At 46.0% G+C, this 27930-nt stretch overlaps 1 protein-coding gene across 3 annotated transcripts; it reads left to right on the forward strand.

Moving 5' to 3' along the window:
- The first annotated feature begins 615 nt into the window (after positions 1-615).
- PTRH2 (peptidyl-tRNA hydrolase 2) lies at positions 616-27930 on the forward strand. 3 transcript variants are annotated; one of them, XM_086954953.1, is made up of 2 exons: positions 616-749; positions 27310-27930. In XM_086954953.1, the coding sequence occupies exon 2, from the start codon at positions 27331-27333 to the stop codon at positions 27847-27849; it is 519 nt and encodes a 172-aa protein (XP_086811079.1). In that variant the 5' UTR covers positions 616-749; positions 27310-27330; the 3' UTR covers positions 27850-27930. The 3 variants fall into 3 exon arrangements, with proteins under 3 accessions (XP_086811079.1, XP_086811080.1, XP_086811081.1); XM_086954954.1 differs by lacking the exon at positions 616-749 and adding an exon at positions 779-892; XM_086954955.1 differs by lacking the exon at positions 616-749 and adding an exon at positions 24073-24110.

The raw sequence follows: 27930 nt of genomic DNA on the forward strand, positions 1-27930 counted from the left end.
GCATAATCAAAGATCTCCGGCTAACAGACATATTTGCTGGCTGACACTTTTAAATTTGAGGTAAGTAATGGATTTTCGATCGAAGAAGGGACTAAATGAGCAAATCGCAACAGTATTTTACATTAGAATAGCGGTGTATATTGAATCGTTTCCCTGTAAAGTGACTTTATTTATAATATCACTACACTTAGAAGCACCCAGAGCCACCAACGAGAGGGCTGCCAATTCATTAAACGACGTTCCCGGAGTCCAGCACCACTTGTTCTGACAAAAAAAAAACAAGCACTGTACAGCACAGACACTACGAAGTGACAGTCGCAGAAGTATGGGGAGGCTCAAGCATCCTGTGATTGTGCTTTTGAAAGCATGCAGTCCGTTATTTGAAGCTGAAAACCGTGGCTTCTGCAGTAGATATGCTTTGCGGCATGCAAATATTTTCAACCAATTAGATACATGGTTACATATTTTTATTTTGTAGTGAACTTGCATACGCTAGAAGACCTTGTAACGTGATTGGCTAAGGTGAGTTCGTTGGTTTTTCTATTGGCTGTCCGGCTTTGGAAATTGTATCGTAGCCTGCGCTTGGCTGGGCAAGTTTTTGCGTGTCCGAAAGGAAGGAACGCTGGCCGCGTCTCTAGTGACATCATCATAGAGATGTCGTGCTGACTACCTATAGTTAACCCGCCTTAATTTTGAGGAGCGGTATCCGGATGAGAGCTTTGTGTTCCTAGTGATCGGTAACCGTGCTGGTGAGTAGTAGTCTCCCACCTTCCTTAGTGGGCTCAGCGTATTGGAAACAGAGACGTGCCAAAGGTCTAATTTTGGAAGCTCCTGCTGGTTATGTCTGTGCTTAGTCCTGTTAAACTATTAGCCCTGGAAATAATTGCTATGGGTAGGTGTTAATGTTTATTCGTGTGGTTTACATTGTGCCCACCCAAACGATAACACTGTCGTCTGTATGGTTGCACGGGACTAAATGCTATAACTGGAACTTCTTTAACCGACAGCCGACATGTTTTCCTCTTCTGGATCAATCGTAAGTAATTAAAACTTGGGAGTGGTTAATATAGTTCCTTAACCCCGCGGCAGCTCCCTATAGGCACTACTAGTGTGCCATTGCCGCTTGCAGTATCTTGCGTGTCGCAAGTTGCTGACATTACAGACTAAACGCTGAATTCAACCACAGAATATTGTTCATCGGGCGCTGCTTCTGAGTAATTTTGCACCGCCTTGAGCGACGTCGTCGTCTACGGATGTCATACTCTGCTTTCCATGCCCAAGTCGAGACCAAATCATCGCCGCAATCCAGACTGTTTGTTTTTCTTGGTTATGGTGTGCTGGAAGGATGTGCACTTCGTCTATCACTGCCTCTTAAGAAACTTGAATTAAATCACATCTTTACTAACGTGTATTGTCCGTGGACATGTTCTCTAAGACTCTAAACAGTCTCAAACAGATGCATTATGTGCAGTGTTTTAAGTGAGCCGGTACCGAGTACCGGCACTTCTCTGTAGATAGGGAGAGTACCGGTACCCTGATCGACGTCAGGCTCAGGTTAGGCATCTCCTCCAGGGCAGGGCTTCCGTGCAGCTTGTAAATTAATGAGCCGTGAATAGCCGCCCTTTTGCAGACTTGCTGCTGAAGATTCCAGCAGCGCCCATTTCATTGTTCCCAAACTGCAGGGGTTTGAGTGGGCACTTGTCACACTGTGGTTAACTGGGCACCTGTCAATCGGGTGTGCAGCGACCATTCGGATTAAAGTGCTTTAGCCCCCTACCCCTCGTTCAGGTGCGTGAAATGAGTTGGGGCCTAGGGTGACCAACTGGCATTGGTGCAAATTCAGGACGGTGAGTGTAAAAATTCAGGACAAAGGGTCAAAATTCAGGACACAAATTCAGGACAGGAGGTCAAAATTCAGGACAAAACTTTAGGACAATAGGCACGTTTTACAGACACATCAGAGGTCGCGCAATAGTATATAAGTAAGCCCAGCCATTTCCAAACATATTCAACCATTTGCAAACCTATCCATCATGTATCCTTCCATCTATCATTTCACTCATTCATCCCTTCATCCATCCCCTCATCCATCCTTTCACCCTCCATTATCCATCCATCCATCCACCCTTTCACCCTATCCATCTGTACACTTATCCATCCACTCTTCATCCCATCCATCCATTCACTCATCCATTCAGCCATTTACCCTTTCACCAATCCAGCCATCCTTTCACTTACTAATCCTTCCACCCATCCACTCTTTTAGTCATCCATCCATCCACACTTTCTCTCTCCATCGACCCTTTCACTTAGCCTTCCTTCCATCCATCCACCCATCCATCTACTCATCCACTCATGAATCCATCCATTGCCCCATCACTCATCCATCATTTCACTCCTTCACACATCTATTCATCCTTTTGTCCATATACCCTCCCTTTCACTCACTCATCCATCCTTACACCCACCCTTTCACTCATATGTCCATTCATTCACCCTTGCACTTATCAATCCATCAATCAATCCATCCATCATTTCACTCATCCACCTACCCCCCATCATCCACCCACCATCCACCCACCCACTCATCCATCCTTTCACCCACCCACCATCCAATCCACTGATCCATCCTTTCACCCACCCACCATTCACCCACCCACTCATCCATCCTTTCACCCACCCACTTATCCATCCCCCCATCCTTTCACCCACTCTCCATCCATCCATCCTTTCACCCACCCACTTATCCATCCCCCCATCCTTTCACCCACTCTCCATCGATCCATCCTTTCACCCACCCATCATTCATCCATCCTTCCCCTCATCATCCATTCATCCATCCTTCCCCTCATCATCCATCCATCCTTTCCCCTCATCATCCATCCATCCTTTTCCCTCATCATCCATCCATCCTTTTCCCTCATCATCCATCCATCCTTTTCCCTCATCATCCATCCATCTTTTCCCTAATCATCCATCCATCCTTCCCCTCATCATTCATCCATCCTTTTCCCTCATCATCCATCTGTCCTTTTCCCTCATCATCCATCCATCCTTCTCCTCATCATCCATCCATCCTTCCCCTCATCATCCATCCATCCTTCCCCTCATCATCCATCCATCCTTCCCCTCATCATCCATCCATCCTTCCCCTCATCATCCATCCATTCCCTCATCATCCATCCATCCATCCATTCCCTCATCATCCATCCATCCACCCTTCCCCTCATCATCCATCCATCCACCCTTCCCCTCATCATCCATCCTTTCACCCACCCCCTCATCATCCATCCATCCTTCCCCTCATCATCCATCCATCCTTCCCCTCATCATCCATCCATCCTTCCCCTCATCATCCACCCTTCCCCGTCATCCACCCTTCCCCGTCATCCACCCTTCCCCTCATCCATTCTTCCTTTCATCCATCCTTCCCCTCACCCATCCATCTAACCCATCCATTTATCCTGCCCCTCATCCATCCATCCTTCCCCTCCATCCATCCATCCTTCTCCTCATCCATCATCCTTCCCCTCACCCATCCATCCATCCCATCCATTTATCCTGACCCTCATCCATCCATCCTTCCCCTCCATCCATCATCCTTCCACTCATCCATCCTTCCTTTCATCCATCCTTCCCCTCACCCATCCATCCCATCCATTTATCCTGCCCCTCATCCATCCTTCCCCTCCATCCATCCACCCTTCTCCTCATCCATCATCCTTCCCCTCACCCATCCATCCATCCCATCCATTTATCCTGCCCCTCATCCATCCATCCTTCCCCTCCATCCATCCATCCATTTATCCTTCCCCTCATCCATCCATCCCCTCCATCCATCATCCTACCCCTCATCCATCTTTCCCCTCATCAATCATCCAGCTACTCTTCCACCCATACATCCAGCTATTTACATTTTCTCTCCATCCTTCCCCTCACTCATCAATCCATCTATCCTCTCTCATTATCCATTTATTCAATCTTTCATTCTTCCATTCACCCTTTCACTAATTCATCCAGCCATTCACACATCCCTTCACTTACTTACTCGCCCACCTTTCCATATTCATTTTGAGCTGAGCCCTTTTGAGAAGAGGCCCATCAAGAACTTCACCCTCGCTGCAGGGGCTGTTCCAGGACTGGGACAGAAGCCACCCAGGGCGGAGACAGGATCCACCACAGGGGGGGACAAAAGCCATCACAGGTGTAGGTGGACTGGAGCCACAACATGGGGGGACAGGAGCCATCACAGGCGGGGGGGGTGGGGGGGGAGTGGACTGGAGCCACCACATGGGGGGACAGGAGCAGGAGTCATCGCAGGAGAGGGAACGTGATCCACCAGGGTGGGCACAGGGGTGGGCATGCAGTATTCTAGTATCATCTTGGGCTTCTCGCCCCCTCCTGCACAAGACAAAGAGAAGACAGGCTCTCTGTCCAAAATGCCATCCCCCACTGTGATATACAGAACTTACAGGAGATACTCTAAGAGAACTGATTGTCCTCCATACTTTGTTAATCAGTGTGGGTGCCATTGTACCATTTCTTTATTGTATTACATTATGCATGTTTGAAGAACCGAGGTTTGCTTACAAATAATGACAGTAATTAAGCTCGGTGAAGAGAAGCAGGTGCTGCCTCGGTGTAATCAGGGGTGTAATCTGGCCGAGTCTAGGATGTTTGGGGCCCTGGGTAGAAATGGAATGTGTGAGCCCCCCTCTAAATAGCAGATACAAGACTCATTCAGGGCTGTTTGCATGTGAATGGATGCCCCCTGCTCCTGAACCTGCAGCCCCTCCCTCTGTCACCTTCAAGCACCTCTTAACAGCTCATCAAGGGCTGGAGGTGTGAGGGTTGCCATCCCGCTGTGCCTCTACAGTGCTGCTGGGGGTCTGAGCTTTCATACAGCATCGGAGTCAAGAAGGGAGGTGGGGGCAAGCTGTGCCCGGTTAAAATTACGGACAAATGGCGTCTGTTAAAGAATCGTTCACGGGCAATGGACAGACAGCCAAAATTACGGACTGTCCGTGAAATGTACGGACGGTTGGTCACCCTATTGGGGCCTCCAGTCACTAATCCAGTCCCATTTAGGGTATGGCACTGGCCTTAGTAAAGTGAGTGGCAGCACAAGACAGTCCTCCACCTCCATCGGTTTTCTTTCATGTTTTTGTTCAGCAGAGGAGCTGCTTCCCTTTACAAGATAACAGCTACTGACCTGGGTAATGGGTCCATCGGTGTGAAGTTAGCCCTGCCCTTAGGGCAATGAATAACAGGAAACCTGCAGTGCTCCAGGAATTAGCTCCCATGCAACTGCTAATATATTTGGTTGGGGGAAAGACAAGGTGAACATAGAAGGAAGAGGGAGGAAGGAATATAAAGAAGTCAGGTGACAGGTAAAGTTAGCATTGCCACTTTTTCAGATACAAATGACAGATATTTGTTGAGTTCTGAAATCATAAATGGGCTTAGAAATGGTATTTTAACACCTTGGCTGCTAAGGGGCCCCCCCCCCCCTCCCCCCGGTGCTGGATTCCCAGACAAGGTCAACTCGTCATAAGCACAGGGCAGGTAAAACCCATGACGAGCTGACCTTGTCATGAGCATGGAAGGGGTTAACACAAATTTGTGTACAGTCAAAACTTTGGTACATATCTTAACTTTGATATATATATCTATCTGAACCAAATAGTGGCCAGGTGGCAAACTTAGGGGATGAGTACAGCATGGAGGGGAGAACTGGAGGCAAGTAGGGAAAAAAAACAATGAGAAAATGTAATACTGGTTGAGAGAGTAAGGCTGAGGTGGGAGTAAGAGAGACAGAACTAGCGAGAGAAAGTTAGAAGCTGGGTAAAGATGAGAGGCAAGTGGAGTGTATATGTGGATGTAAAAACACAGAACCAGGAAGAGCCTGGTCGTAGGGAAAAGGGCTGTGGCAGTGCTTTAAATAGGCCAGCACTCTCAGGTACTGACTACTGGCACTTCTTGTTTTTATCACTGTAAGTACAGCACTTCTCTACTGTAAGGAGAGTACTGGTACGCATGAAAGGTAGGCGGATTGGCTGCAAGTGCTGGTGAGCACTAGGCTGTCAGCATTGGAACTAATCAATCAATCAGGGAATTTGTAAATCGCACTGCTTACCCGCTAGGATCTCAAGGCGTTTGGGGGGTTGGGGGGGGGGGGGGGCAGCTGCAGCTAGTGGTCGAAGAGCCAGGTCTTGAGCAGTCTTCGGGAGGTCTGCGGTCTGCCGTAGGGGGAGGGGGAGGGCGTTCCAGGGCTTGGCGGCGCGGTGGGAGAAGGATCTGCCCCCGGCGGTGGATTTGTGGATGCGCGGGACGGCGGCCAGGGACAGGTCGGCGGAGCGGAGTTTCCTGTTGGGTACGTAGAAGGAGAGTCTGTCGTTGAGGTAGGCTGGGCCGGTGTTGTGGAGTGCCTTGTGTGCGAGGATTCTGAGTTTGAATGTGATTCTTTTGTCGACGGGGAGCCAGTGCAGTTCTCTCGGGTGCTGGGTGATGTGGTCCCGGCGTGGGACGTTGAGGATCAGGCGTGCGGAGGCGTTCTGGATTCTTTGGAGTCTGTTGATGAGTTTGGACGGGGCTCCGGCGTAGAGGGCGTTTCCGTAGTCGAGTCGGCTGCTGACGAGGGCGTAGGTGACGGTTTTCCGAGTGTCCATCGGGATCCATCTGTAGATCTTACGGAGCATGCGGAGGGTGTGGAAGCAGGAGGAGGAGACTGCGTTGACTTGGTTGGTCATGTTGAGCTTGGAGTCGAGGATGACCCCTAGGTTGCGTGGTTGGTTGGTGCTGGGGGGGTTCCCAGTGATGCTGGCCACCAGGAGTTGTCCCACGCTGAGGGATTGGGCCCAAGGATGAGGACCTCCGTCTTCAGTTTGAGTGGGCTTGCCTCCATCCACTCTGCGAGGGCCTTCATGCCCTGGTGTAGGTTGGATTTGGCGGTGAGGGGGTCTTTGGTGAGGGAGAGGACCAGTTGGGTGTCGTCGGCGTAGGAGATTATGTTGAGGTCGTGTAGTCTGGCGATGCGAGCGAGGGGGGCCATGTAGACGTTGAACAGAGTCGGACTGAGTGAGGATCCCTGAAGGATACGGCAGATGGTAGAGGTGGTTCCGGAGTGGAACGGGGGGAGGCGGATTCTCTGGGTTCTGTCGGTGAGGAAGGAGGTGGTCCAGTCCAGATCCTTGTCTCGGATCCCTGCATCGAAGAGGCGTTTGCGCATTGTGTGGTGGCAGACGGTGTCGAAGGCGGCAGAGAGGTCCAGGAGGATGAGCGCCGCTGTCTCGCCATTGTCGAGTAGGATTCTGATGTCATATGTTGCGGCGATGAGGGCGGTCTTGGTGCTGTAGTTGCTGCGGAAGCCTGACTGGGAGGGGTCCAGGATGCTGTTGTCTTCTAGGTAGTGGGTGAGCTGGGTGTTGACGATCTTTTCCATGACTTTCGCAGGGAGCGGAAGCAGGGAGATGGGCTGGAAGTTCTTGAGGTCGCTCGGGTCAGCCTTGGGTTTCTTCAGGAGGGCGTTGATCTCGGCGTGTTTCCAGCTCTTCGGGAAGGTAGCGGTCTCGAAGGAGAGGTTGATGATGTTACGCAGGTGGGGTGCGATGATGCTGAAGGCTTTGTTGGCGATGTGGTGGGGGAGCGGGTCACACGGGGAGCCTGAGCGGATGGTGCTCATGGTCCTAGTTATGTCTTCGGTACTCACGTTGGTCTAGGTGGTCAGGGGGTCGTGGTCGGTGAGGCTCGGGGTGTTCATCGTGGCTGGGTCCGTGGGGTGCGTCCAGGGGGTGAAGCTGTGGATGTCGGTGATCTTGCGGTGGAAGAAGGCAGCGAGGGTGTTGCACAGGGCTTGTGATGGCGGAATGTCATTGGTGCAGGAGCTGGGAGTGGAGAACTCTTTCACGATGTTGAATAGCTCTTTGCTGTTGTGTGCATTGTTGTCGAGGCGGTCTTTGAATGAGGCTTTTTTGGTGGTCCTGATGAGGTGGTGATGTTTGCGGATGGCGTCTTTGTGGGCTGTGCGGTTGGCGGGTGTTCTGTCGTTGAGCCAGATGTTCTCCAGTTTCCGGCAGGTGCGCTTGAAGGCTAGGAGCTCCGGGGTGAACCAGCTGGCACTCTGGCTAGTGTCTCTGTCGGTGGGTTGTTTCATGGGTGCTATCGTGTTGGCACAGTCCTCCATCCAGAGTCTGAGGGTGTGGGCCCCCTCCTTGGGGCTGGTCGGTGGGTGGAGTACGAGGTGTGTTTCTAGTCGTTCCTTGGTGACTTTTCCCCAGCGTCTGCGGGGGATCTGTAGAGTGCAGTAGTGGAAGACTGGCTTCTGGAAGGTGAATTGGACGCAGTGGTGGTCGGTCCAGGTGAGCACGGAAGTGTGGCTGAAGGCACTGTGGGGACTGGCGGTGAAGATGGCGTCGAGCGTGTGACCGGCGATGTGGGTCGGGGTAGTATTCCTGAGCTGAGCTGCGGCTGAACTATTCAGCGTGGGTTTTTTTGCATGATGTCCCTGTGTTCACCACCACGCTGTGTTTGACAGTGGAGGCCCCATTAAGGTCCTGTGCTGTTAATCACATTCACACTATTGTATGGATTTGTGCAAACACAGGAAAGAGGCAGCAGGCCGACAGCGACTATTAAAAAAGCCTTGGGAGGTAAGGAGTTTAAAATGGCTTTAATCTTACCTGAGGCTTTGTGTGAGTGTTTGCATATGGCTGTGGGCTAGCCTGCTTGTGTGTCCCTGTTCTTCTGTTAGAGAAAGATGGAGAGAATCAGAACACTCTCAGGAGATATTTTAAGGGGAATGTGTAGAATGCTTTTGTGTACACGTGTGCTTGTTTCTTTCTGTGTGTGCGCACGCTTGAGAATTTATAGTATTGTGCCAAACAACAACAAATAACAGAATTGCATTAAGAAACAGCAAAATTACAAAACAAGGAAATGTTAACATATTCTGTTTGGCTTTCATTTTGTGTAATGAGTTAATCTGTTTTGTTGACATAAATGCATTTCTCATGTGTTTTGATATGTGCTGCAACTGGTACAGAAGTTATATCTTAATGTATCCCCGCCCACTTGCCACACTTCAAGCTCATTTTAATGAGTACCTGCACTTATTTTTTTTTTCTGTTTAAAGCACTGTTTATATGTGATCTCTTAAGGCTATTCCACACAGCACTAATCTGCTAAATCGAACTAGTGACGCTCACCTTGTGACAACAGACTTCTCCGTTTTTAAACAGTAATGTGTTTTAATTATAAGCAGTAGTATGGGTATTAAAGGGACCGTGCTCAAATAGTTCAGGTCCTCTCTCTCTGATAAATCACAGCATATGGTATCCTCTATTTAATCCTTTTCAGGTCCCAGACTAATCCTTTAATATTTATCCCCCTCCCCCACCTTCCAATCTGTCTGGGGATCCCCAATGTGTTGTCCTAAATAAACCGAATGTATCGGACACTGAGCTATATATTTCCAGTGAATTCTCAAACAGCCTCATGACTTTTACCTTACCCCCCTGAACCCACAATAGACGTAATTGCTTCTGCTTTCCTACTAACAAATGACAGGGGACACACTAATAACTGTTGAAATAAACTTAATGATATGGGTGTCCCACCTAAAATGATCACCTGGCAGAATCATTTAGCTTTTAATTTGGCAGTCTCCACACCTGCTAGTCCATCAATGAGATGGCCAAAAACACCAGATTGCAAACAAAACATCTTTAAGTTAGCGTCCACACTTTAGTTTTTCACCTTTCTGTGATAGTGTTTTACTGATGGGCCTGCCTACATCTTGGTTATCTCCCACCAAAGTAGGTCTCCATGCAGTAGCGGGTCTCATAGTGCATATGAGAAGATTTCAGTAGAGATGAAAGCGGAGGGGCATTACGAGTTTTGGCCAAAGATTGTTTATAAGTGTATCTATTCCTGTAATTGAAGAAGGCACCTCACAGGACATACCAGTTTTTTTTTTTTTATACATATTACCAACTCAACCCAAGGACATTGGATCTCTGTACACGCGCACCAGAGTACATTATTTGAGGTGAGATTATTACGTTTATTTGTTTGTTTTGATTTTAGGCACAGAATCACTAGATGTTGATCCGGAGCTGGGACCCAAACCTGGTTCCCCAGTTCCAAGGTGGGCAGCTCTGACAGTTGCCCACCTGTCCTCCCTTTCCAAAGGTATCCAATAGCCCTTGATTGTCAACATTGCTGCCAAGAAATAAGTCGAAGAGGATATCACAGAAAGTTAACAAATATTTTGAAGGTGAAGGGAATGACCAAAACATTTTGATTCTCATTTTTAAAACCGCAGGTTTTAAACATGTAGCAACAAAACATAATGCAAAAAGAACCACCAGTTTACTAATTTCTTGCATACGGCTCCGTAACATGTACTGTGAATGAAAAAACGAATGATTTCACGCCATGGAACCAATGACTGCTCCACTTTTTGTTCTGTTGTCAGTTACATGTTAGAACGTTCTGTGTTGCCTTGCTCTTTTGAAGCATAAATAGCATGCTGTGCTTTTGTCTTAGAGGACTTGGATATCTTTCAGGCACTGGCTGGGTGTGACACTTTATCTCCTTATAGGTGGTGTTGGTATTGCCGATGAAAGATAACAGGTTGGTACTAAAGTACATTTTCTTGGCATTGACTTGGGGCTTTATAGGGTAGTGACAGCTGTCACATGAGCTAAGAACGTGGTTCTGTGTTTGATCACTTGGTTAAAGGTTTAGTGGATTCACTCAGCCTTTTATCTTTCTGTGGTCAATAAAATGAGTACCATTACCACTGAGTAGGAGAACAAATATTCAAACTGTCAATAATGCCAAGGGTCCTTCTTTACGGAGTGGGGTGAACGTGTGCTCTACTAATATGCCTAAAGCAGGTAATGCCTAGTAATAAAAATCTTGGATCCCCTAGGATATGATGACTCTCCTCCCATCCGTCAGCACAAACTGACCATCCAGTCCACTCACAAACTTGGTGATGCAATTTTTACAGCTAAGAGCAAATCTAAAACGTCTAGTAGGCAGATTATCTAGATATATATAAAACGCCTCCAAAAGTCAAAGTCCTGGAAATCCTGCCCTCCGTTTAAAAAGATGGCATAGTTGATAAGTATGTGCAAGACTTGTCTGCTTGGACATCAGGGTCCTGCCACCCTTGTCATCGAACTCCTCAAGCCCTTCCTAGCACCAAGTAAGCTTCGGCATGCAATCACAACCCCTTTACTAATGAACACAAATGATAGAGCCAGGTTCCACCCTAGGAACCCTACCTAACTTAAGACCCATCACAAGCCTTGCAAAGACACTGGAAATCTTAGCCACTCCCCACTTCTCGTCACATTTGGGAACAGGGTGCATCCACGACTGCTCCCAGTCTTGCCTCAGCGTCCACAGGTGGAATAAAACCACTGTGTGAAGTACAATGAAGGTAATGCCTACTCCTGAGGCGAAAAGCCGGGAGGCGCATTTTCCTGTTTCAAGCTGTTTTTAACCTTTTTAAAACTATTGGATTGTACTGATTTACCCTGTGTGCCCACTTGACTCACCTGGAGCCTGCTGCTTACGAGCAGTGCCCCCTTTCACTCGGTACAAACGCCCTCTGGCCGCCGCCATTCACGGCGTGCTACGAGGCCACGCCCCCTCGTTGGCCACGCCCCCTGCTGGCCACGCCCCCCGCCGAGTACATAAGCGCTGAATACGAGCGCTGGTGTCTCACAGATCCCTACTCCTGAGGCGAAAAGCCGGGAGGCGCATTTTCCTGTTTCAAGCTGTTTTTAACCTTTTTAAAACTATTGGATTGTACTGATTTACCTTGTGTGCCCACTTGACTCACCTGGAGCCTGCTGCTTACGAGCAGTGCCCCCTTTCACTCGGTACAAACGCCCTCTGGCCGCCGCCATTGACGGCGTGCAACGAGGCCACGCCCCCTCGCTGGCCACGCCCCCCGCTGGCCACGCCCCCTGCCTCCCCACACTATAAACATGTGCCACTGGAGGAAGCGCAGCGGACGAGCGCAGCGGGAGCGCCTAAGGCAAGCCCGTCTGCGCCCGTCCGCGACAAGACTGTGACAGGCGCAGGAAACTCTGCCCTTTTTCCCTCCCACATAACCTACCAACCTAGCGACCTCCATCACCTACAGGTCACTAAACGGTGTCCATGTATCCTCGACCCAGCTGCACTTTCAGGCCCAGTCAGTTGTATACACTGCCACTGGTCCACTGGACTCCACTCAGCTGTCCCATCGGCCTATACCCCACAAGCCCCTCAACCCTCCTTCAAAGGCGGTCTGATCAACGCACGTTCCATGTGCAAGCACAACCAAGATATACACTACCTCATCTTGGAGTCCGACCTCGATTGCCTCATGATAACTGAGACATGGCTGACAGCAGATAGTAACCCGGATATTGCTGTTGCCCTCCCCCCGGGCTATTCTCTCTTCAGGGAAGATAGAGCCAAGGGTCGAGGCGGCGGTGTTGCAATCATCCTTAAAAACACTCTCCCGTGCCACACCTTCAGTCTAGAGCCTCTAAAAAAGATGGAAGGACTAGGCTTCTCCATCAAACTGAACGAACACACTTCGTTCTCAGGTGGACTTATATACCGCCCACCCGGCAACGCATCAGAGTTCCTCGACTCTCTGTATGATTCCTTAGGACAACTCTCTCTCAGATACCCATTCTTCACCCTCCTTGGTGATTTTAACCTCCATCTAGAATCGAAAACTGATGTTCAAACCATCAATTTCGTACAAACCCTCGATATGTTCGATTTTAAGCAACTTGTCACCTCACCCACACACTCTCTAGGTCACACCCTCGACGGAGTCTGCACTAATTCTCCCTCCTTGATCACACTACCCCCCTCGCCTCAGATCTGGTCTGATCACTCTTTGATCCCATTTCACATCCTGAGCGAAAACCTTCCCAATCGTGACGAAGCTGCTTCTCGCCCCGACATTCACATCAATTGGAAAAAGGTTCAGGATAACATCACCCTTTATCCTTCAATGCATACTCAAGCTCCCATCCTCTCCGGCGATGTCGATACTGACGCCGAACGTTTCCATAACTGGATCACTCAAGAAATCAAATCCAGAATCCCGCCCTCACGCCCCCGCACCTCCCGGGGCAAAACTAAAGCCAACGCCCCCTGGTTTACACCAGAACTTGCAAATGCACATCTGCTATGTAAAAAGGCAGAAAGAAAATGGCGAAAGACATACGAGGCTACAAATCGTACTTCCTATATCACCACAAGGAAAAACTACCTCTCGGAAATAAAATTGGCAAAAAAAAACTACTACGTCAACGCCATAAAAAACGCAGGCCAAAAACAAAAGGTGCTGTTCGAAATAGTCAAATCATTCACGCAGCCAAAGGCACTCTTGCCTGAAATCCCCCCCTCCCAGAAATTTTGTGACCAAATTTCTGACTATTTCGAGGACAAAATCGCCTCGATCCAAATCAACTTTCCCCCCCCTGTCACTCCTTCTGTACCCCCCCCACTGGTCCCTCCAGGCTGCACACTAAGCTGCTTCTCCTCTGTCACTCCAGAACAGTCGAAAAAAGCCATCCTTGCCTGCAAATCCGGCGCCCCATCTGATCCTTGTCCCCCCAAGATACTCCACCAGTTAATCGACGAGGTTAACCCGATAATCAACAACTTAATCAACTCCTCGCTTAGCTCTGGCTTAGTACCCAGCCGTTGGAAAAAAGGTATCGTCAAACCCCTGATGAAGAAGGCAAATAAACCCCCGACGGATCTAACCAACTTACGCCCAATTTCGCTACTCCCGGCCTTGGGTAAAATTACAGAACTGCTGGTCCATAACGAGTTGAAACGATACCTAGATGACAACAACCTCCTCCATCCCCAACAATCCGGTTTCCGCCCCAAGCATTCGACAGAAACCGCTCTCATCGAACTATCTGACACTATAAAAACCCTACAAGATCAGAGAAAAAATTCCATCCTTATCCTTCTCGACTTAACGGCGGCGTTTGATACCATCTCCCATACCATCCTCATCAGTAGACTCAGAGACATTGGCATCTCTGACTCCGCCCTATCCTGGATTAAGTCATTTCTCTCCGATCGTTCGCAAACTGTCTCTCTGGGCTCATTCCACTCCAAAGTCAAACTCGTCCCCTCAGGTGTCCCGCAAGGATCCATCCTGAGCCCCCTCCTTTTTAACATTTACCTCATCCCTCTCCTCAATCTTATAGAGTCATTCGGCATACCTGTCACCTCGTACGCCGATGACACACAACTCATTATACCACTGGACAAACTTTCCACCAAAGCTGAACTCAATCTGAAACACTGCCTGACCGAAGTATTTCGATGGATGGAAAATAACCACTTGAAATGCAATTCAAGTAAAACGGAGATCCTCCCGATCGGCACAAATATCTCCTTCTGTCCAGCACTCTGGTGGCCGGAAAATTCTGTTGCCCCCCCCGAGACAGTGTCGTCTGCCAGGAATCTCGGCGTAATCTTTGATTCCGATTTTTCCTTTGATCAGCATGCCCGAACCGTCGCAGGCAAATGCTTCGGAACAATTAGATCTCTGAGAAAATTCTTCGACTTTCTCCCTATCGATGCTAGAAAAACAGTGACAGTAGCACTCATAATCTCGCGACTGGACTACTGCAACGGCTTGCTCGCAGGTGCCAAAAAGAGCACCATCCTAAAACTGCAGAGCGTACTTCACACTGCCGCCCGTCTTGTCCTGGGCCTACCACGCAGATCCTCTATCTCTGCAGCACTGCGTTCACTTCACTGGCTCCCCCTTCACAAGAGGATTCTCTTCAAAATCCTGATCATAGCCTTCCGTGCCTACAACAACACAGGCCCTAAATACCTCACCAAACGCTTTCCCCATTACGTGCCCAGCCGTCACCTTCGTTCGACCCATGATAACCTCATCCTTCCGCCCAAATACAATCTGAAAACGAAGGGTGGGAAAACCCTCAGTTTCCTCGCAACTAAAGCTTGGAACACACTGCCTAAAACCCTCAGACAACAAACCCAGGAAAAACCCTTTAGAAAGCATCTAAAGACATGGATCTTTAATCTCTCTGACGCTTCCGCCAAAGCTTCCATCTAACTCTTTCCGGAAATGGCTCATTTGGGATCCTCAGCGCCAAGATGCTCCCTCCGGAGCGAACGTCGCGCTCAAGAAATACCCCACAAAATATCACAAATATCACAAATATCACAAAATGCCTGCTGCTGTTATTTAAGGGAAGGCCTGCACCCTGATGCTACTTGCCCCCTTAGTTTTCACATGTACCTATGTGTGTCTGAGATCCACCTGAATATGTGGAGGAGTTCTAGTAAATATTGCAAAATTGCTGATAGCTCGTCTCATGTCAAAAGATACACCAGAACAAGCTTTGCCTTCATGTATCCAAAATGGGAGTCTTGTTACTGGGTTATCTTCTGAAAAACCTCCCCCTCTCTGCTGACCATGCTGTACAAGTTATCCTTGCTCCTCATTGGGAATGTCCCAGCCACACTATTGCAACAATATTTAGAGGCTTTTTTCCGAATTGCTGAGCACAGAATCACATGACCTGCATTGTCTTCAGTCCATAGTTCGCCCCTTTTATGGGGGGAAAACCCACACTGTCTCTTTTTCAAGAAAGATCATGGTGTAGGTTTTTCAACACTATGCACAAGGCACTCTGTAGCAATAGCCTGAGTACCACAGACTTCCTTTGACAATAAACCTGCCAGCAGGCGGTATACAGCAGTGATAAGCACACACCCTACTCCTGAGTAGGCAGCTCAATTGTAAAAGTTGTATTGGTAAATGGCTGCACCCACTGGTGTAGCGCCAGAATATCGCTCTTTAGGAATTAATTATAGGAAGTAAACACCCATTACGAATATATTTTTGTAAACTATTTAGGACAAAATATTTGTCAAACAATATTTCTATATGCAAAATTTAGGATTTTGATAGGGCTAACCTTGTGAGCTTTCATTATCCTACAGCTCTTCTTTTTCCCCAGTACCTTGCTGAACCACAACACCAAGATTTTATCGACCACTGTTAAGCCTCCCTTCTTTCTTTTTTTGTTCTGCTTTCAAATGGCAGCAAAACAATCAGAGGGCAGCACCGCAGGCCTAGGGCAAAAGCAAGGGAAGAAATGTGCTGCATCTATATGATATGGCACATTCCTGTCCTATTCCCCGGCGCACAATGGGCTGCTGCGTGCCAACGCAGGCACCTTTGCACCATGATGAAAGGGTGCCTGCTTTGCGGGGATGAATGATTTTGTGCAGGAAGAGGCCCTTTCTGCACAAAATCATTCCATTCAGGCGCTTTCCTTTGTCTGTGCGCTGCAAATGCAGCACACATAGAAAAATGAAAGCACAAGGAGACATTTTTTTCATTTCTCTTTGTTGCACCTCCCTAGTGAAGCCAGGTTCTAACGCCTTCCCAACTTTACGATGCCTCGTAAATCTGAGAATGTGTCAGGTTCCATAGGTGTTGCGTGGGAACACCCACGGAACGCCCCTTTCACGCAGTTTTCTGTGTGTAAGGGGCACATATTTATAATGCCATGGAAAGCCATGTGGCCTTATAAATAAGCGGTGGCACATTGCGCCACCGGAACGCAAAAAAGTTCCAGGGGCACAGAAGTGCCGTTAAGCCGATTTCCAGTACAGGACTGGGAAGGGCCTGCTATAGGAGACTGGATAGTTTTCATTCTTCTATGTTTTTGTACTCCTTTTGCAAGGATAATTTTGAGACTTATTTGTCTTTGGAGGTTTCAGCATCATTTACTGGGTTGGTTTAAAAAAAAAAAAGACTGTACCCCTCATCCACACTAGATGGCATGCTACATCACAGTGGATCTCCTTCTCCAATACCTGAATAGTGATGGGTGGGCTTCTCCATTCAGGTGCAGTCATTCAGCTATACAACCACCTACAATAATGTGTGGGGATTTTAAGTGTTTCCTTAATTACTAATAAGAATGTTGTCCACTGCACTGGTTAGTTTGTGCGATTTCAAGCATCATTGCAGTGGTGGTTCTTTAGCTGATTTTTGCTTTTAATTTTTAACCACTATTAACCTTTTTAGGCCTAGTTTTTTGCTATGGGTACTTTATTGGGGTTATGATACCATATGTTGTCAGCATGCATCCTCACAGGGTTTACGATTCAGTTCTTTTGTAAGGTTTTTAGGATTATGATCTTATAACTATGGATCTCTTTTGGGCATATAATTGTTATCTTCCAAATGATCATCTTTGCATTGATTATATGGTACCTAATCTAAAAGTATGTTGGTGCTGATTAATAATGTGGTATTTCCCCGTCACACTTATCCATCCTTTCCATCTAGCTATTGCCTTTTCAAAAATATTAATAATCAAAAAGAAGTGCCAATACTGTACGTGAATTCTAAATCAATTGTCACAACACATTTGAACTAAACAAAATGTCTTGATCTCACATGTATGAGAAGATTTAATCTTTTATTTAATAAATGCTTTTTTTGTTCATGAGTTTGGTTTGTAATTTCACCAAATTTTCATTTTATCAGAACTTATATACACAACATTTACATTGATCACAAATAAAAAGCCACGAATATTATATACATTGTCAATCAAATTTCATTCATATCTCAGTCATCCTTTCTAACATACAACCACAGACATATAATCATGAATTTACACTGGAATGTTACTATTCACAGAAAGCCATCTAATCATTTTTCTTTTTTTGCAAATCAGTTTTATAGATTTTCGGCTATAATGGTCTGGCTATAATGGACCAATGAACTTAAATAAAAGTTATTGTAACTTATAATGGCAATAGCTTGAACTTTTGTAAATAACTTTTGTGAAGATTATGTTCAGTGTATTTTCGTCACAATAAAATCCAAGAACAGAAGTGAAATATTAACATTTTTGTGACATTTGTAATAAAGCTTGAAACCTTGAGAGAACATATGTGAACCAGTTGTTGTTAATGGTTGCACAGATTGATGCAGTGGTGGCGCTGAGTGATGTTGTGGCGACGAGTGATGCTATGGCGTTCAGTGATGCTGTGGTAGCGCATAGTGATGCTGAGTGATGCTGTGGTGGTGCTGAGTGATGCTGTGGTGGTGCTGAGTGATGCTGTGGTGGTGCTGAGTGATGCTGTGGTGGTGCTGAGTGATGCTGTGGTGATGCTGAGTGATGCTGTGGTGATGCGATAGAGTGAGTGCAATAGATGGAGAGAGGGCGATGGATAGGGTGAGGGCGATAGATAGACAGTGAGGGCGATAGACAGTGAGGGCGATAGATAGACAGTGAGGGCGATAGAGTGAAGCGATAGATACGAGTTCGGGCGAAAGATAGACAGATTAAGTGAAGGTGATAGGAGTGAGGGCATTTACACACGTTTGATCTATTGGCATTGTAAATGACAATGCCTTTTATTTTATGTTTTGGTTTTTAAAACGTAACTGAACGGCATTGCCATTTCCAATAGCTTAAAGTAGCGTAAATGCGAGACCTATTGCATTGCAAATACTTGTTATTTGTGCTCTCGTTACAATAATTTTAAAATCAATAAAGTTATGTGCATTTAAGTACACAGGAGGGTTAAATACCTCAAGACTATTGTTATGGTAGACGAGAGGGAGGTAACAGGTTGAGAGTGTGAAACATAAAGAGTCTACCCTTACTCCCCAGTCTTTCTGCCCGTTATTCCCCTTTCTCCGTTTGAATCATAACTGTTATGGCCTCTGGTGTGCATGATGTTTGTTACAGAAGCCACCTAGGTAGGTCCATTTGAGGTATGTTTTTTGTCAAGATATGTTATGGGGATAGTGAACAAGGAACACATAATCGTATTAGAATGGTCGCATGTGCAAACGTTTCTATTTTTAAAAGTTTATTTAATCAAAACAAAATATTTATTTTACTGATTTCTCATGGCAATACGTATTTTTGTACTTCTTAAACCCTTTTTTTTTTTTTACTCCCTTATTGCCCATTAAATGTGTTCTTTTGTAAAAGTCGCCCTTCACCCTTGCTCTAACCAAAATGGGTGCTGTTAGAAATAACTCCACAAACCACAGAAAAGCTGTGCGTGAAGAATTGTGAACGAAATGCCCTTTTACTGACAATGTCTGCTACAAGTGGGCATAAGAATGAAAAAGATGTGTTAATTACGAGATGTCACAGAAAGGATTGCTCATACAATGTTGCACACACAGCTGTGGTGCTTTGACGCTGGAGTGGCCTCCGGTTCGTTAATCTATCTTCTCCATGCCTGGTAATGCTGAAAGAACTGGGAAGTTAATCCGGGACAGAACAAAAAGTGGAAGACCAAGAGATGAGCCAGATGCAGCACCTTGGTTTCCTCGACTGACCCCCGGTCTGCTCAAGGGACTACTGTATGTCTTTAGGGTCTGCTGGGGCACTGGCCATGATATCTGTTGATTGCTGACTTCAACAAGCTGGGGGAGGGGACTGAGTATTACAAGCCCCAGATTGCCCAGAAATGCTTAAGTGGCAGAAAGGATCAGCAGCGGGCTGATAGGACACTTCTTTAAGAACTCACCTACTGACAGGATGCGCCTGGAAGCGTGACATGAACTATTGTTTTTTTACGAACTAATGTAGCAGACACAAAAGCGCAAAGTTACCAATGTAGCGCGATAGTAAAAAAATAACATTACAAAAGCACAACATTAACAAGACCAGGAATAAACAAATGCATGCTCCGAGGTAATGTGAGGCTGGGGGAAGGGGTGGGCTAAAGAGGCGGGGATTATGAGTCTGCAAGCCACGCAAAAAAAAAACAAGTATGAGGCAGCAAGCTGGTCCTTTGCAACTAACTCTCTTTGTGCCTCCTTCGAATTTTTTTTATGGCTGATAAGTATCACATTTTTAGGTCTGCGAAGTTATTTACCCAAGCGAAGTCTTACCCAAATTCAGTCCTGGGGCGACGGTACAGTTATTACACTCAATTGTAAGGCGCATGCGCACTGGGTGCAGGCGCGGGTGGGAGGGGGCGCAGGTTACGGTGAAAGGGGACGAGCGACAGAGAGGCGGAAAACAGGGCGGACAAATGCATATGGAGGCAGATTAGAAGAAATGGGATGGTCAGGCACGATGAGGCAAGTAGCGAAGAGTCGATGCGGAAAGAAAAAGTGTCCATAAGGAGAAAGTAAGAGGAAGTCACAGAGTGAGACAAAAACTGCAAAAATGTGAGCAGGATGGGCTAGAGTAGGGAGATGTGGGAAAAGGCAGGTCTTCTCCCCCTCTTCGGTGTCCACTGTTCATAATTCCCCCTATGGTGTCCCCCAAGGTTCTATTCTCAGTCCTTTGTTCTTCAACCTTTATGTTAGACCCCTTGCTTTTCTTGCCGAACAGTCTGGACTATCTATTTTTTCGTATGCTGATGACACTCAAATCATTTTCTCTCTTTCTTCTAATCAGCACTCCCCCTCTTCTTCTCTTGGTTCCGGGCTTACTGACATCGCCAATTGGATGCTGACTAACAAACTGAAGCTGAATGGCGACAAAACGGAGCTGCTCCTGTTCGGGCCGGACTCCGCTCTCTGGGGCCCGCAACATTGGCCTCAGCAAATGGGACCATTGCCGGTCCCAGCAACAACAGCACACAATCTCGGGGTCCTCTTTGACAATCAGCTATCCATGAGGCAACATGTGGTTAAAGTCTCAGCCACCTGTACTACCATCATCAGGTGGCTGAGGAAGATCACATGGATGCTTCCCCCAGACACCCAGAAGTCAGTGGTCCAGGCCTTAGTGACATCGCGGCTGGACTACGGTAATGTACTTCTTCTGGGTGCCTGCAAGGAGGTCACCCGTAAGCTTCAAGTGGTCCAGAACATGGCTGCCCGTTTACTCTGCAATCTGCCTTGAACCACTTCAGTCTCCTCTTCCCCGCGCAGCCTGCATTGGCTGCGCATAGAATCTAGCTATATGCTTTATGCACCGTATCAAAATTGGAAAATCCCCTCACTATCTATCCACTTTAGTCCATCAATATTGTCCCTCCCGCACTCTTAGATCCTCCACTCAATGCAGATTCTCTGCCCCCCGTTTCAAGCGTGCTAGAGTTGGTGGGCGCTCTTTTTCCTACTTTGCGCCCTCGCTCTGGAACTTGCTTCCCATCCCTCTGCGGTCTGAAACATGTTATCATAAGTTCCGCAAAGGAGTGAAAACCTGGCTGTTTTCTTTGTAACCTGTTCCTTGCACTTCTGTTTGCCCTCTTTTACTTCTGTCCTCCTAGCGCCGGGAAACCCACGGGTAGCTGCGCGCTTAATAAACTCATATATAATAATAAAGGCAAGAGAAGTGAAGATCGAAGAAAGAGACCTTGCAGCAAGCCAGATGCAGAACACCAGCTGCGGAGGGCATGACAGCTCTGTTGAGATGAGGTGGACGGTACAGGGAGGAGGAGCTTTCAGGGGGAGATGGTGAGCATGAGATCAGACATAGCAGCATTAGGAAGAAGAGGGCGGAGTTCTATGCAAGCCACCCGGAGGGGCCGTACCTTGAGTGAGGATTGCTGCTGGCAGGCTGAGGCAGACGGCAAAGCGAAAGTGATCACGATGACGCGAAGCACGCAAGGGATGTGCGCGCAGCTGCGTGCGTGCTTGTGCGCGTTCTGGTGCCGGGAAGTACCAGTTTTCTAAGTAGTTACTTAATGTCTGCCAGAGCAGCGCATGCACGCTGGCTCCGGCGAGACCTAAAAACCCAGTTAGATTAAGTCACACATTTCATCTCAGACAATAGTCGCAAAGATTCATAGAGGTACTTAACTGACGCTGGCTGCCAACAGCGAAGAAAGGAGGGGGTCCAGCAAGGGTCATTCCCAGATAAGGAAGCAAAAGCCGCCTGATTAGACAGTTGCTGTTTGTTCATGAACTTGATGTGTTACTGAGGACTCATGGTATGTGTAGTCCTCGTGTTGTGTATATTTTATTAAAAGGCTGCTGGTCAAATACATAAGAAAGATAATGCCTAATCCTCGCCTCCGGGTCCTGCCTTAGAATTCTGGTGCATGCAACATCCTCTAGCATCTGGAAAATGAAAGAAGCAAGGCAGGAGGAGCTGTAATTGACACTTGGGGGAGGTAAATAATGACTTTTTATAGAATAGTGGCGGATTGAAGTCTGAGCAGCAAGAGAAGCTAAAAGTGACATTAGGGTAAATTGAATAGGTATCCGTTCTAGATGAATGAAGTAAGGATGTTAGATTTATGGTCAAGACATAATTTGCAGTTTTAAACAGATTATATCAAAAGTTTGAGAAGGAGAGTAAAATGGTTGTGCATATAACTCATGAAAGGGGGAAAGGTTGTGGTGGTAACGGATGGTACGTTCACATGTTCTGATTGTATATCTTATGGAAAAAAATGTTTTTGTTCTACTAGGCTCAGGGAGGTAGTCCGCAGTGGCTCTTTAAGGAGGCTCAACCTAGCTTAAGTGCCTAAATGGAGAAGAGGGCAGAAAGAGGCGTGGGTGGTGCACTGCGTAAGCTAGATGAAGAGTAGTTTCGTTCAATGAGGTCTGGGTGCACAATCAGGGTGGTGTTATCCGTCCAAACACCATCAATGAACAGCCGAGTAGTGTCTTGCAGAGATCTGCAAGTACATCCCCTGGGTAGGCACTCCAATGGGTGATCAAACAAAGTTGATTCAAACAAAAGTAAATCCTTTTAAGATGCGTGTTTTTAAGTGCTTTTATTCAGCAAATTAGTTCAATTCGATATTGTTTAACATATCAAATGTTCATTTGTAATCCATATTAGCAGATCTATGAATCTTGATCTCCTATGCATTTCGGGCTGGGACGCCCTTGGTCATGGAGCACTGTTGAGGAAGGGAGGGAGGGGTGAGTCAGTGAGGGTATACCGCCTGGGTTTGCACGTGCTTAAAGTGACAAAGTGCAACAGTAAATAAAACGGGTGTGTTTGCTAACGTATTTAGTGACTAAGTGAAGGTACTGGGTAGTGCAATGGAAATTACCGCGTGTGTTGGTTGAATGCGCACTGCGCAATGACATGCTGGGTTCTGTAGCGCTAAAGGCGAAGAACACTTACTTCATAGATACCGGTGGCAAAGCGTGCCGTCCATCGCTTAGTCGAATAGTCTGCGTGTGGTGCGGACGGGTGCTCGTTATGTTTAAACACTCGGGGATGTGACGTGAAGGAACGTGAACATAAACAAAGGACTACTAGGAAGTGTGCACAGTGGCGGCCATCTTAGAATGTGGGGAGATAGAGTACAGGTAATACGAACTGGGGAGAATGCAGAGAGACAATGTCAGAAAACAGAAGTAATATTCCATGAATAAACAGTAAAACAATAAGCTATGCATCGTATTAGTATTACAGATAACAACTATACTCAATACGGTCATTAAGACCATGCGGCTTCAGGGTCTGTAACAGGTAAATCCATTCAAGTTCTCTTTTCAACAAAAGTTTATGGTTATCAATCCCTTCTCGTTTGGTGAGGGTTTCAAGAATTATGAATTTTAATTGGGCGATGGAATGTCGAGCCTCAGCAAAATGCATGGCGATGTTAGATTTCTCAACTTTTAGCCTGATGTTAGATTTATGCTCGTTGAGGCGAGTTTTAATTTTGCGTTCGGTTTTACCGATGTACAGCTTTCCACAGGGACATTTCAAAGCATATATCAAATTCATCGAGTCACAGGTAGCATCAACTTGGAGTTTAATGTTGTGACCTTTCATTGGGTGCTGGATACTGTTGCCTTTGATGACACTATTGCAGTGATTGCAATTGTAGCAAGGTATGGTGCCACGGTGCTGTGTGTGGGTTTCAGTGGGTTTAGACAAAATTTCCTTGAAATTTCTGCTTCTTGTGTGTGTCAGTTCGTATTACCTGTACTCTATCTCCCTACATTCTAAGATGGCCGCCACTGTGCACACTTCCTAGTAGTCCTTTGTTTATGTTCACGTTCCTTCACGTCACATCCCCGAGTGTTTAAACATAACGAGCACCCGTCCGCACCACACGCAGACTATTCGACTAAGCGATGGACGGCACGCTTTGCCACCGGTATCTATGAAGTAAGTGTTCTTCGCCTTTAGCGCTACAGAACCCAGCATGTCATTGCGCAGTGCGCATTCAACCAACACACGCGGTAATTTCCATTGCACTACCCAGTACCTTCACTTAGTCACTAAATACGTTAGCAAACACACCCGTTTTATTTACTGTTGCACTTTGTCACTTTAAGCACGTGCAAACCCAGGTGGTATACCCTCACTGACTCACCCCTCCCTCCCTTCCTCAACAGTGCTCCGTGACCAAGGGCGTCCCAGCCCGAAATGCATAGGAGATCAAGATTCATAGATCTGCTAATATGGATTACAAATGAACATTTGATATGTTAAACAATATCGAATTGAACTAATTTGCTGAATAAAAGCACTTAAAAACACGCATCTTAAAAGTATTTACTTTTGTTTGAATCAACTTTGTTTGATCACCCATTGGAGTGCCTACCTAGGGGATGTACTTGCAGATCTCTGCAAGACACTACTCGGCTGTAAATGGAGAAGAGGAACATTAGTGGCACTTTGCAAGAGCAGCAGAGTTCTGATTCATTCAAGACACTGGGAAACTATTATGGGGGTTGGATAAAATGACATGATGGAAATACCCACATAGATAGCATGTCGACAGAAGAAATACATAAGCAGTTTGATACACCCCTCCAGTTTCGTCCCTCAAGAATAGATCATTGCAACGCTTCATACCGCTTCAAAATTAATCGGATTCTAGTGTTCAATGGAAAGACCGAGAGAACCATATTCTGCACTGCAATGCCATAATAATGTCAGATTGTGAACCGTGGAAGTGACAAAAAACAATAAGAGGCTGGAGACAGTGGAATGTATAGGACATAAAAGTGAACATGAGGAAATTGAATGGATCATAATATAGCGATGATCTGATTAGAAATAAGAGTGAATTAACAGATATATAGTGTTAATAACTGACCCCTATCGCCAGGAATAATTTATTAGCGCAGCACACATTTGAATTGATTTATGCTTGTTTAGCTCTTCTTTTTTAAAAAAAAAAAAAAAAAAGTTTTTTACTTTTTTTTTTTTAAATGTCAAATTGGCTTGATCTGAATGTTCAGGTAGGTATATGTGAGTCATGGGAACTGATTAGGTCGTAAAGGATTACAGTGGGAAAATATGGCTAATGCATTTGAATATCCTGCTTTTCGAAATGTGGATTGAACGTGAGAAACTCAGTTGAAAAACGTCTGTGTTGAATCCACCCCTTCCTCCCCCCCAGCTTATTTTTTTTTCCCCATGAGATACAATCTTCTGTCACTTCTAAAATCTGTATGTTGCACATGAAAGGCTAAATTAGAATGCATGTCCACCAATCTATCTTCGGGTACTCTCTACAATGATTTGAGTAGTGGTATTGAAGTAGGTAAGAGATTAAAATTACACGTTAGTATACCTTGATATTTTCTCATTTGTTTGTTTGCTCACCCCTTCCACGTCTCAATCTCCACAATTCCGCTAGACTACCACAGCATTCATTACACTCTTTGCCAAATTCTTATGGGCAATAACAGACGTTGTTCATCCAACACCTCACCCCCCCCCCCCCCCAACACCCCCCACCTTCCCTCACTTTCTATCTTGGATACTACCCCCTGCCACTGCCCACCCCCAGTATTTATCTTGTACACACTGCGAGTCCCTACTTTAATCCCTGGCACTTTTCCCCACTTCTTACCTTTCCTTTTCCCTTCGTTCCAGTTAACCCACCCGCACATCTGAGATGTGGCCATTAGGCACTAGCACTCTCCCAGGCAGTGTGGTATGGGGATTTTGTGGAAGATCATTGTATTTACCAAGCACCTGCTTTGTTCTCCCTCAACCTGTTTTCCTCTTCCCATCTTCCTATATGTGGTGTAGCGCTACATTAAGCAACCGTAGGTTATTACTTTGTCACTGGCTGTCATCAAGGCAGGTTTGTGTATGACCGTATTTGCCATGTAAATGGATTCCACTTCAATAGGAGTTGCTGGTTTTGTATATTCGTACAAAGTTGCTTTATCGCAGTGTTTTCTGGTGGCTCGATATTGCTCGATATTGCTTTACAAAGTTTTGTGTTATGGGGGAGAGGGTTCTAGAGATAAAAACTCTTTTTTGACTACAGAAAGTTTTATATTCCATTGTATGTATATAGTATTTACTACCCTTGACTAGGTGTGAAAGTGTTTTAAGCCCAAAGTTAGCAGTTAATTCAATGGTTATTTATTATTATTATTGTAGATTTGTTAGCTATTGGGTTAGTGTTGCGCCCTAAGGAAACTGAATACTTTCTGACATTTTCAAGTGGTGATGTTTTAAGGTAAAAAGGATTAGTTGTGACTATTGGAGTCGATGCAACTGGAAGAAGGGATTAATAAATAGAGTTGCAGAGGCTAGATATTGTGCGATAGCAAGAAGCGATTAGAATAGAACGAGAAAATGTAGTTTATGGGAGCCGGAGGAGGAAATTGGTTAATAAGGTTTTGGCATTGCAGGAACCTTTATTCAGATGGAGAATGTAGGATCTGTGTGGAGGGATATGGTTATTTTTCTGCAGTTTAGTAGCACGTTTGGTGTCAAATGGTAGGGTAAAATCAGAGGCACTAGGGCATGCAGAAAGTGGAGTGTAAGAAGCTTTATCACTGAAACAGAAAGGAAAGGGAGACAATCCCTAGCTATAAGTCAGGTTATTTTCACGCTTTTTATAAGTTTGAGGTTTGAAGCAATCTGCAGTAGAAAGAATAATGGTTACCTGTAGGCAGGTGATCTAAATTGTTCAGTCTTAGGTTGGTTTTTTTGGAAGTTGATTGCATTGATACATACTGTTCTTTTTTTACATAGATATTGAACATTATTAAAATTGTTCGATTTTGTACTTTTTTTAATATTGAGTACTCGGTTATGTGGTATGTTCATATGGTGGGTTGTTAGATTTTTCTGTAAAGATCTTGAGGAGCAAAACAAATATTGTGGTGTGCGTTGATCATACTGTTATGTGTTTGAATGAAAAAATGTCTGGAGGAATGTGATTTTTCCTGACATTAAGTGATATCTGGGTTTGTTAAGCAGTTATCCTTTTACAAAAATAGGACGTGTCCTCAGTTATTCACATTAACATTAGGACCAGTCATGTGGAAAATTCTTGTGAGACGCACATTCACATTGTATGTTTAATTTTGTACTTTTTTTTCCCCCCCAGATAACTCACAAACCAATTACAATGGATTATTTGTATAATCCCGGAACACTGTCTGTTGTTGCTGGTGTGACTTGTGGACTGTGCTTGGGCTGGAGTCTTCGTGGACGTTTCAGCATTTTCCCAAGAAATAAGAGACCTCTCAGTAACAACATTCAAGCAGATGAACCATGTGTCATGGGAGAAACTGGGGATTTCAAAATGGTTCTGGTGGTCCGTAATGACCTGAAAATGGGAAAGGGAAAAGTGGCTGCCCAATGTGCCCATGCCGCAGTTTCTGCCTACAAGCAAGTAATGAAAAGAAATCCAGAGCTCTTGAAGCAGTGGGAGTATTGTGGGCAACCCAAGGTTGTGGTTAAGGCACCAGACGAGGAGGTACTAGTTCAGCTACTCTGTCATGCCAAAGAAGTGGGATTACCTGTGAGCTTAATCCAGGATGCTGGGCGTACTCAAATAGCACCTGGATCTCGAACTGTTTTAGGTGTTGGCCCTGGACCTGCAGCTCTGGTTGATCAAGTCACTGGGCATTTAAAGTTGTTCTGATCCTTTAGAAAGTTCTATCAAATAGGTACAAACTATAAAATGGAGTATATGAATTACAAATAAAATCTAACTACATTTCTA

The sequence above is a fragment of the Lissotriton vulgaris genome, chromosome 2_1, assembly GCF_964263255.1.
Source record: "Lissotriton vulgaris chromosome 2_1, aLisVul1.2, whole genome shotgun sequence".
NCBI classification, from domain to species: domain Eukaryota; kingdom Metazoa; phylum Chordata; class Amphibia; order Caudata; family Salamandridae; genus Lissotriton; species Lissotriton vulgaris.